Here is a 12,780-nt window from a genome sequence, read left to right on the forward strand (position 1 = left end):
TATTATATAATATTTTATATATGTATACTAGTAAAATTTGAGTGGTTCTTTCTATATACAAAAAATCTTTTTAGTTTAGTTTCGCTTTACCTATTCGTAATCTTATATTTTACGGAATTTTTACTGCAATACTACTTTAAATAAATAATTTCTTAAAATACAATATATAAATTTTTTAATTTTATGACTTAAAATAATATTGCTCAAATACAATGATTGATCAGATTTTTTAAAAATTACTCTGCAGACTAAAAGAAGATGCGTCTAGGGCCGTACATCCAAAATATTTTATGATATAATACATATTTAGGTAATTATTATATATGGTTTTGGATAGTCCTATAGGTGGGTAAGTAATATTTCTTTTTTCTAGTTGAAGACAGATTCTAAATTACATTATTAGATTTATTTATTATTTTTGTTTTTCGAAAAATAAAAGATTGGATTTTCTTTAATAATTAGGTAAAGTTATTAGGAGTAAAAAGCAAACATTGCCGAGAAGCAGAAACTGGTTAATAATTGGGTAAAGTCATTGAGAGTATTTGTTTTATATCATCTGATGTCTAGGTCCATTTACAGTCCCTTAATAATAGGGATCCTTAAATTTAATTATTATTTTTTTTTTTTGAATGGTAAAGTGTTAATACATAATCCGATCAATCATCGTTGTTGACATATATTATTTCTATTATTTATTGTAGACACCTAATAAAAATTGTATATTTCTTACATTTTGCTTTTTAAATAAATGCAATAGAGAATATATTTATTCATTCTTTATTAAATACTTTTATTTTCTATACATTGAAAATATAAGTTTTAACAAAAAGTTTTCATCACTGAAGTTCGAAAAGTGTTGGAGAAAATTTATTCGAGAATTTATTTTAAAAATAAATAAATTAATAACAAATATTGAAATAATATCTGAAGGTATGTATATTTGCATGTAGTCCGGAATTAATTTATTAGAATTAATATAAAATATTAATACTACTTCTCAATAATAAAAAAAAAAACTCTATGTGTAGACAGACTATTATCCTATAATTTAGATATCATAACATAAATATGTTGTGGAAAATACCAAAAATAAGGAAACAAAAGTAATGTTAGTGTAATTAATAATAATATAAAATTAATTAATTAATTAATAATATAAAATATATAAAGTTAGAGAGCAGACAAATTTAAAAAGAAAATCATATTTGGAGTGGTACATCAGGTTTGTGAATCGTGTTAAAACCGCTTTCAAAATTGGTTGGAATATGAATAATAAACTTTAAAGTAAATGAGAATTATAATTTTAAAAATTAATTTTATTATTCTGCCGCTGTTTTAAATTTCGTTTATTGCTAAATGCGTTTTCATCATTAATACAATTGTATAAAATTGATTCACATTCTGTGTTTAATGGGTATGACTCTAAATAAGCATTTATCATTATAAAATAATGATAATTTATATAATCTGATTATATACATTATTATAATTAAATAAAATTATTGTATGTTGAAACTTATTGTAAGTTACTTTATTAAGTAGTGTTCGCTCATAGCCATGTAGTTCACTTTAAAGAACTAGATAAATTTAAACAAAATGTTTTTTATTCTAATGAAAACGTATTGTGAAATGGTCTTTTGCATAGTGTATGATAGTGCACTCAATGACGAGAGTATATTAAGCAATGAAGGTCTAAAGATCTACATTTTTAAGTAAAATCTGTTAAATTGTAAATTATTTGATCTATAAATATTTTTTCAGGAAATGAAGAATATTTCCTAAGACCACTGATGAGGTAATACTCGACACAGATGTATCATAATCATCAATTTCTGTATCTCCCATTGGACACGTCTCCTAGGGCCAGACACAGTAGTATGATCAGCAAAAAATATTATATATAAAATTTGTATCGTTAAAATCCATTACGGTTTGAAATGTTCTATTTGAAATTAGTATCTATAGTCATAAGTCATATTTGATATAAAAACATTTGATCTATATAAATTTAATGTTTTTAATTAAACAATTTAAGTCATTAATGATTTATTGTGATTTAAAGTTTTAAGGTCCCATATGTCTGTCTCCACATCTCTATCTTTTTGTTTTATCGTGATATAAAGAGTTCAAGGTCCCATATGTCTGTCTCCACATCTCTTTATTTTATAAGTCTATATCTTATATGTAATTTGGTGTTTTTTACTGCTTTAGCAATATAAAAATATCTAAGTCAAGTTTATACAAAAGAAATGTTTTGAAACGGGATGTAAATAGTAAAAATAAATATTATATATTTAAAGGAATGTGTCTTAGTGTATTAATGATTTACTTTCCGACTTCAGTGAAAACTTTTTAAAAGTTTGATTTGATTTTCATGATAAATTAGAGTATGAATTAATTATACTAGAAATATCATGGCTTTATAATATTTTTTTAAATGTTATAAAATTGTGTGCAGTAATATCTTTAAATCTTATAATTACTTTGAGTATAAACAGAAATTTACAAATATATACTTTAGTATCTATATCTATTTATATGTTTTATATATATATATATTTTTTGTTTATATTTAAGATTAAATTATAAAATAGGTTCTAATAAAAATTTGGCAATCAATAATTGTAAATCCAAAATACAATTGTTAAATACAAAAATATTTATAATAATTTTAACTAAAAAAAATCAGCCTTTTTGTAAAGTTTTTATAAATATTTGAATATTTAAATATAAAATGGATATTAAACATTTACAATGGAACTTATATGATTATTTAATATTAAAAATTTTTGAATGAAGAGAATATGAATTATTAATCATTAAATAATTATTATTTTCAAATAAATTCATTATCAAAAAGTCAAATGCTGAACTTAGTAAATTTTTTTTGTATTTATTTAAATGCAATAATTTTAGAGCTTGAATAAATTTCAATCATTATATATATATATATATAAATAAAATACATATTATATATTCACATAATGTCACTAAATATAAGATATTTTATCTATTCATTTTTATCTCATACTCTTGGTGCTTTAAATGTTATTGTTGTACCACCCTCGTATGGAAACGTTGGTGTTAAAATATTATTTTGCATAGCAACGATATTGTTACAACACTCTGCAATCGAATTGCGTACTGATGAGACGGCATTGTTTCCATTACTGCCTCCACTCGAGTTGCTACCAATTTGTTTTTCTCTATTTCGACGTAACGAGGAACGCAAAGGATACTGGCGTGGTACGTTCACGCCGATTAGACGTCTCGGCGGACATTGTACCGATTCGGCACTGTTACTCAAACGGATGTTGCCAACTAAAATAATAATTTTGCAAGTTTGTTGTGGGTAACGTTGTTGGGAGTTGGTCGATTGGTTCATTGGTTGATAGATTGGTTGTTTATTTAATTGATATTGACGGTGCAAGGAGTAGTACAGGTTTTAGAGAAAATTGAAAGCAAAATTTTAATTAAATAATTTTCAAATTAATATTTTTAATATTTTATTTTGGAAAACATAGTTTTCAGTATGTGAATGAATGGTTCTTTTAAGTGAACGGATGAAATATTAATTATTTGCCATGTACAGTAAGAGTAAGTAGTAAGGGTATATGTGGTTCAGTAAAGGGTCAACTTAGGTTCGGAAAGTGCTCACATATCTTTTTATTTTTTTATTAAATTGTTTTAATAAGTTTAATAATAGCATTTCATTCACAAAAAAATTCATTAATAATTGCATAATTCATATTATTTTATGTCATTCTTATATAGATAGATACTTTGTATAAGTTTCAAACTGGTTTTTATGGTATAGGTCTGTTATCTTTAATGTGGTTATAGTTAATAATTACTATTATAATTATAAATAATAACTATTAAAGTAATTAAAGATAATAATTATAAATGTAATTAGTTCTTACTACCATTATAAAAAAAAACATCCTAATCTACTTGAGTTATAGTCCATTTCATTAACAAAATTCATTGAACAATAACAACTACGTACTAAAAAATAGCTGAAACAGGATTTAAAGTATATTTTGTTGTGTTACGATCCTTATTGAAATTCACTATATGATAATATATAGTTCTAATTCTAGATTAAACCTCTGATGAATAAAAGGGTACATATATTTGCTATAGATATTTAGTATTAGTATTTATGACAAATATCTGTGTCTCTTGTTGTGTATCTTTTTGTTAACTTAGCATATATTTTATTAAAAATAAATATTTCTGAAATCCTTTGACTTATTTTTAATATCTACTGAATGAAAAAAATAAACTATAAATGTTCCTTACCCAATCGTTCTTTTCAGTAAATCACTATTATACCATATACCAATACCATATAGATATTTACAATATCTTAGACCCTGACTCTATGCTGACTAAGTGGATCTCAATTTTTGTAATCACCATCCTAACTATCTTATATTGTATACAAATTTAACAAATTCACACTCGGTAAAATAATAAAAATTTATTTTTATTAAATTTCAGTTCTTCAAATCAAAAGCAAACATTCTATTTCTTACTCACATAATGGCTAATTTAACACAATCTCTTCAATAAATTTTATCACCAACTAACAATATATGTGAGCACATTCCTTCTCCGGATTTTGTGTGTTTTTTATATTTTTATATACAATAATTATTTGAATGTCGTTAGTTTGGTAGGTATATTAGGTTAGTTGTAGAATAGTTGTCATTACGAGGTTTATATAGAGAGTACTGTAAAGTATGGGTACAAACAACTCAACAATCACAAAATTAACAATAAAACTATAACAAAAACGGAACACTATGAATTTTACTTATAAACGTTATATGTTTTAAATGTACCAATAAATATTTTATTGAAACTATGAATTTACAATGAAATCTTTTAAAAAGCGTATAACTTTACACAAAGTAATAAATAAAATAAACCAATAAATATAAAAATTTAAAATTAATGATATTAAATATTAAAACAAATAACGTTATATAGGTATTTATTCATTTTTGCAATTATTTTTCCAATGAATTTTATTTTCAATTCAATGACATACTTGTACAAAAAAGAACATAAAATTTAAATAAATTATTTGAAATTATAATTAACACAAATTACAATATTAATATATTGTTAGACACCAACATTAAAATTATTAACATACAAAAATAAATAATAAATAATTAAATACATTAAATTATAAACATTACAAAATATGCATATAAAATAAATGAATTTTAATATAATACAAGCTGTTTTCAAATAAATTATTCATATTAATAAAAATTAAAACATATAGCTTAAAAAATGATTTTTATAAATAGTTTTGAATTTTTAACAAACAAATATACCAAGTAAATACTTCATAATTTATATTTTAATAGCACAATTAAAATATTTTTAAAATGATTGGTTAACAAAGTTTTCTTTCAGTGTACTGAATTATTTAAAAAAATTAATTTTATTTCTTACTTAAAATCATTCTATTGTAAATGTATATATAAATTAATATATTATTCCTATCAATTATATTTATATAATTTAATATTCACTAAAAAATAATATATAAATAGTATAAGATAATATGGAGATTACTTAAATATCGGTAAACATATTTCAGTTCTCATATATATAATAAAATAAACGAATACGAAAAATAATACCTTAAAAAGATAGATATAAGGAAAGAGAGGCATAGGGGAGAAGACGAGATTGACAAAGGGAGAAAGAGAGGAAAGGGGGAAAAAAAATTTAAGGACAAATGATTTCATAAAAACTGGAGTAAAAAGGAAGGGACAGTGGAAGGGATACAGAAAGAAATAGAGAGATGTAAAGATAAAAGGAAAAGAGAAAAATGGAGAGAGAGACAAAGAGTCACATATAGTACGGATGTATCAAATTGAAAATCTAATATATCTGTACTATTGAATAAAAAAATAAAATGTGTTGATAATATTTAGGTTACAGAACTCAAGATTTATATGATACAAAGAAATAAAATATATAAGCTCTAGATAGATTTGTAACAAACTATTATTTATAAGGTGAAGTCTGATTTTTAATATTGAACTATTTTTAATATGCAGAAACAGAAGATTTCTTTAAGATGTTGTTGTTAAGACTTTTTTTTATCAATTAATCAAAAGATATTTAGTATGGTCTTACCTTAAGGCACGAATCAATTGCACTAGCCTAAAACATTTATTAATAAATAAATTTGGGACTATTTAAAATTTTTTGAAGAACTTTTTGAAGAACTCTAAATTAAATAGTTAAAATTTGAAATTGATTATACTTTTATCATTCAATAACTTCATGATGCACTCTTAGTGCATATGAACATATGTTGTCCTGCGATTTATTTCTTGTGCCATCAGCCTCTTGTTCTTTGATGATGAGATAAGTCCATAGTTAAGAAGAATAAAGTGGAGCAAATCATTCCGTGAGTAGCATTTGAAGCAAATTTTGATGGAAAAGGAGGATAAAGGTTCTTTGCTCTACCGGGAAAAGATGGTACTGATCTAAGATGGTTAATAAGTTTTTAGAACAAAATCGTCCAAAAACTGTGCTTAAAATGGAGGAATAATAGATTAAAACTTGTTTCAATGTTCATATATAGCTAAGACTTGGTGTTTTATAAAAAACTTTTATTCGTTATATATTAGTGCAATGTTATACAGGCAGCCATGGTCACAACGAATATGAAATTTTCACACTGACGAGGTTTTCTGTACCCCGTTACGTTAGTCAAAACACTATTGTTTTGATAGTTAGAAATAATAGTTAGAAAATGTGTTGTTTTAGAGAAAATATTAGCTTTTAAAATTAGGGATATCAAAAAATATTAAAATAATAGTATAACATTTTTTTTGATCATGACCATAAAGAGCTTAAAAGTGCCGCCACCATTCGTCATATAACTGTCTAAATAACATTCTAAGAGATCAAAAATTTTAGTCGCTTTGGGAAATAATTGGATGGTAAATGTGATCTTCCAGGGAAACCTAAAATAAATCTTCCAAATAACTTTTTCAAAGCTTATTTTATAATCATATGTCAATATAAAATTTTATCTAAAAAATAGTTTCAAAAATAAACAAAATTTATTCTTAAAATTTAAAGATTTCCTTAAATATTTTACATTTATATTATTAAATTAAAAGTGATCTAAAATGGTATTTTATATAGTATGAACTACCAATAAAAAAATCAAAAATTGTCTCTCTCTCAGCGTCAATATATCTTATAATTCATGATCGAATATTTGTAATATAATATTTATAATAGTTATAATATAATTATATTATTATTAATAATATTCGATTAATTATTACAATTCTGAAATCTTCGTTTGATTTGTGACATTTTCATATTACATTACTTACATGATTTAGATAAAACTATAAAGATATTTAAAAAAAAAAGGCAAAAACATTTTCTCCAATACAGATAAACTCTTGAAATATTTTAATTTGAGACAGACCTTGAGATAATTATTAATAGATGTGTGTGACTAAACTTAGTCCTACAATAGAATAGTAAATTAAATTATGGAAAAAATATTTAAAGTATGTGGTATAGTTGAGTAATAAAAGAGAAATTTTAAATTATTAAATACAAAATTTATATAAAAGATTTGTGATATTTTCAGTCTTTAAAAATTTTTAGAACCGATTGATTTTTTTTATCAATGATAGTGGGGAATACAGTGAAAACTCTCTTGAGTGGACAGTCATTGATAGTCACTTTCTGTTCGATTTGGAGAGATTTTCGAGTAAAAACTGTTCCAAATAATATGGAAAAGAAAATTTGTCTTTAGAAATGCTCTTCACCCAAGATAGATGTCCCTTCAAGAGGGGGCTATCTTATAAGTGCTATCACTGTATATACATATTTATATATTAAAATAATGAAATTATTAATTTTTATAAATAATAAAAATATTAAAATTAATTCAAAAGTTTTTTGAACAGTAGTAAATTACAACAACAAAACTATTATTTTTAATTAATAGAGAGGTTTCAAACAACTAAAATTATTTTTATATATTTTTTTAATTAATTACATTTTTGGCTGACCATACAGCTGTTGCGAGTATTGTTAAATACCCATCATCAATGGTCTTGGATATAATTCTTATATTTAATTATTTGTAAATAATTTTTTGAGACTGCAAGTACCAGAGACCGAACTTGTGCCCTTGGCAATACTCGAAACAGTTGTATGGTCAGTCAAAAATTCAATTAATTAAAATAATATAAAAAATAAAATTTTTGTTGTTATAGTTCACTACTGTTCGAAAAAACCTGATTATATTTTTTATTAATTAAATTTTTAACTGTTCAAATAACCTTTATATTAAAAAATAGTTTCTAATAAGAAAATACTTTCTTTTGTCATAATTGATTTTAAATATCAGATTTAAATGTTAATTTATTTCAACAAAATCTCAATATTAAAACTATAAAATACACAAAAAATTTACTAAAAATTACAACAATAAATTAATTAATTATCTAACATAGATTTTTATAAGTAGTTAAAATTAATTCATATTCAATACATATAATTCTCTAAAATAATTTGTTTAACAGTAATAAACTATATAATTAACATTGTTAACCAATTTTTATTTGTAATTTGGCAGCAAGTTTTATGTTTATTTGATAATTAATTTATCAGTACAGATTTAATTTATTTTTTTTTCTTAATGGAATAAATAAAACAACAAAAGCACAAAGAATACACAGTTACAAACACAAAAAAATTTTTTTTTTTTTGTACAAAATACATAAACACAACACGAAAAGCAAATAATATATTTTGTTTTTGTTTTTATTTAGGTCTTAAGTTTTTGTTTGTTTATTTAGAACAGAAAATCTAAAACATTGAAAATAACGGTGACAAAATTATTACTTCCGCTGTTGCTTGTGCTGGCATTATGACGACCGCCATTACTGCCGCTAACATTGCCGCCAGTGGATCTGTTATGTGCCTGTAATGTGGAATTTAATGACTGATAATGTGAAGCTGAAGAGGAATCAGAGCGCAAACGCTGACGATTAGTGCCACCCAAGCGCCGTCGCTGTGACATGGGTGTCGAGTGGCGAAAGCGTGATGTAAACACATAGTCCACTTCTTCAGCTTCGACTGGCATGGATATTGCGTCAGTGGCAATAGCGGAACCGCTTATCGATTGATGTAACAATGACGTAGGCGCGGTATTAGTTATGCTAGTATTTGTGACATTCGGTGTGGCGAAAGGAAAATTAAGTTCATCCGCTGTAGCCACAGTTGAAAAACTACAATTCAAGTCACTTACGGAATTGGCACGTGTGGATAGTGTCTGCTTGCGTGGACTATGATACAATTTGGTAGGTGTTTTTGTGTAAGTGCTTAAAAATGTGGAGAGATTCGAATTAATGCAATTACCAATTGTCGGATCATCATAGTAGCCACGTACCACAAACTCATCATCAGCGCCCACAAATGAAACATCATCGTGATCATCATAATGCAACGCATCAGTGGAGTAATAATGTGAATTACAAAGTGATTTTGTATTTGTGTGTGTTTTAGTGGTTTGTGCATGCATTTGTGGAATGTATTTGACATTATTATTATTACTGTTAATGTTACTGTTACGATTACTGTTATTGTTACTGTTACTGTTACTGTGACTGTGACTGTGACTGTTACAACTCATATTGGACAAATCCAATGATGTACGTTTCTGTTTGGAGTGTATTTTGTTGATTTTCATTAAATGTTGACGATTACTTAGTGTGTAATTAAGAGAAAGATTATTTTCTTTGTTGCTGCTGTTGTTATTGAATTTTGTATAGTTTATGTTGTTGTTATTGCTGTTATTGTTGTTATTGTTACTGTTCGGTATGTAGTTATGATTATTATATATGTTACTGTCAATACAAGATGTAGTAGTTGTACTTGTTGTTATATCATGATAATTCTTATTATAACTGTTATTAGTAGAATTGATAGTAGAAGTATTGGATGCAACATAGCTACCGGAATTTGTATCTGCAAATAGGCGACGATTTCCTCCAATTGCTGCAAATGCATTGTTGGATTTTTCAACATCAGCTACTTGTTGTGGTATTAGAAATGCTCTTCTTTGCATTGCTGTGGAATGTAAATGTGATTCATAATCAAAGCTTTCGTCCGTGTCCATATGCTCTGGTTGTAGATACTGCTTTGGTTGTTGTTGTAACTGATGCTGACGTTTTTTGTGATACATATAGAATGCACTGCCAGCTACCTCATCATCTTCATCATCATCGCCAAAATCAGTGCAATGTGGTCGCATATCTCTAGTGCTGCCACCACCTAAATAACGTTGCTGATTCTGATAATCATCGTATTGTTGTTGCTGTTGTTGTTGCTGCTGTGTGACGGCGAGACAACAGTTGCTACATGTATTTGGCAATTGCAATGCAAGACCGTCTTTAGGACCCAAGAACCATTCTGAACGTGTGCGCATGCGTGCAGTTTGGCGTTCATGGACCTTTTTTATTGCAATTTTTCATATATCAAATTTAAACATAGTTAATTTGTATAGCATTTTTAAAATTGTAATTTTATTTTTTAATTTGTTGTAGAGTTGAACGTGTTGTAGTTGTTGTTGTGATAGTGGACGTTGTTGTAGCAGTGATAGTAGCGTTGGTGGTAGTTGTGATGGTGCACACGAGCGACACATTAAAATACAATACGAGTATGTTTTTATAGAGCATCATAACGGAGTTGGTGTGTAAGTGAAAAGGGGATTTACAAAAATAAAAGTACTTAATTTTGTTAATTGTTTTACGTAATTTCAACTAAATTTCATTTGAAACAATAATTTACTTTAAAAGAAAATTTTTAAAATATTTAAAATAAAAATCAAAATTTTAAATAAAATTTTAAGTGCTTGATATATATATATATGTTAAGAATATGTAGTAAAATAAAGTTGAGTAGCAAGAGCAAAAGTTTAATTAAAAAAGCAATAAAGAACACGTTTTCATATATAGCAAACATGGCCGACATAAGCACACACACAACTTCATTTAATTATGCATTTTAATGATCTGCATTCATGTCAAATATGTATTTCAAAAAGTTTCATTAATTACAATATATTTAACAGCCAATTAATATAATTTATGTTTTAAGCCAATTCAAATGTGTTTATGGTAGTACGAGTTGCAGCATTGCAGTGCCTTTAATGTGTAGATTGCGCAAAAGTATCCAATGGACAAACAACAAGTGTAGTGGAGTATGAGTGGAAAATAAAGTTAAAAACTACAATCAATAAAAATTTTATTAAACTATAAAATAAATAAAACTAAAAATAAATTCTTAGTCTATCACTACATATACACAATAAATGCTTTATCTGCATAATAAAACTAATAAAGTTCTGACATACTTGAATACATCATACGATAATGCCTAAGCTTACTGTTTTGGCAAACGGTCCTCACCTTTTCACTTCTATATTTTATTTTAAAAATAAGTTAATAACTCAAAAAACTTTTTTATTATACGTAACGAGACTATTTAAATTTTATTTTTAGATTTAACAATAGAAATATATATCATCATCAGTTCCATTATCTTCCTCTGGACCATATGGTTACCAACAATATATATACATACATAATCTGAATCTTTCAATGAAAATATGTATAACATAATTATAATTAATTGTATAAGAAAAAATAATAACTAATACACGTATTTGTAGCATTTTCGAGAAAAAAACTGTTCTGAAGATCTATGGTACCTTACGGGTTGGCAACTGGCATCGTTATAATTGAATGGAACAATAAGCAGTATGAATTATATCGCGACATTCACACAGTTAAGCGCAAAAGAAAAAACTCAGCAGCTTTACTGGATTGATTATATTAAGATATTTGCCTCGGCACCCACTGGTGAAAAATGTGATAGAGGACATCACATCTTCGGTGGAAATATCAAGTGCCAAACGATATGAAGGAGTTTGATAGTTCAGTACTATCAACTAGTGATAAAAAGTCACTGATTGCAGTTGCTGTCGCTACTGGACGCGGCCATGAACGACTCACGTCTGTAATGACTAACTAAGTAAGTAAAGTATTTGCATTAGTTCCAAATGAACAACTACATCTTCGTGTCATGAGGAAACAGCTGGCGTTCTCACTTTTTTGTGATATGTAATATAATCAAGGCAACAACAAAATCGACATAAAAAAGTGTATAAAACGTAAAGTGAATTTGCGTGATACAGCTTATATCCTACTTATATTAGAAGATAGTGTGTTTTGAATATTTTTACGAAAGTTTGTACATGCATATGTTGCTTTTAAAGTGGATACGGCCTTTGTTCTCAAGGGACCAAAAACAACAAATCAAACAATGATTTATAAACACGATGATTAAATTATATGAATCACGTTTCCAACTACTACCTGACCAATCGTACATTGCAGATTCGGCCCATAGCGACTGCTAGCTTTTCGCAGACATCCAAAATATACTCAAGAAAAAATACATTTAATATGAATGAATGATTGATGTCCGAGAATCAGTCAAATTTCTAAAAAAATTTGTTGACCAGATATTTATTGTGCTATATGTTAAAATTAATAATAATACATTTTTGGAAAACGTAGCGATGCCATGTCACATAAGTCGTAAAAGTCACCAGTAGCAACTGATTTAGAGTTGTACATTATCTAATGAAAGCATCGTTGAAGGAAAATAATGCCTATATAAATCTTACTGGGACTTAGA

General features: G+C 26.2%; 1 protein-coding gene across 7 annotated transcripts in view; it reads right to left on the minus strand.

Annotated features, from left to right (window-relative positions):
• LOC119667489 (rho GTPase-activating protein 20) overlaps positions 1–12,780 on the minus strand; it is a 58,063-nt gene that overhangs the window by 2,764 nt on the left and 42,519 nt on the right. For 2 of the 7 annotated variants that reach the window (XM_038076784.1, XM_038076787.1), the window contains exon 6: positions 8,852–10,528. The exons of 3 other annotated variants lie outside the window; for them this stretch is intronic. In XM_038076784.1, coding sequence (XP_037932712.1) covers positions 8,870–10,528 — 1,659 coding nt within the window. In that variant the 3' untranslated portion in view covers positions 8,852–8,869. Of the gene's footprint in view, positions 1–2,990; positions 3,322–8,851; positions 10,529–12,780 lie in introns of those variants that run through there. 2 more of the 7 variants (XM_038076790.1, XM_038076824.1) reach the window with 2 other exon arrangements.

The sequence above is a fragment of the Teleopsis dalmanni genome, chromosome 1 (genome assembly GCF_002237135.1).
Source record: "Teleopsis dalmanni isolate 2A chromosome 1, ASM223713v2, whole genome shotgun sequence".
NCBI lineage: Eukaryota > Metazoa > Arthropoda > Insecta > Diptera > Diopsidae > Teleopsis > Teleopsis dalmanni.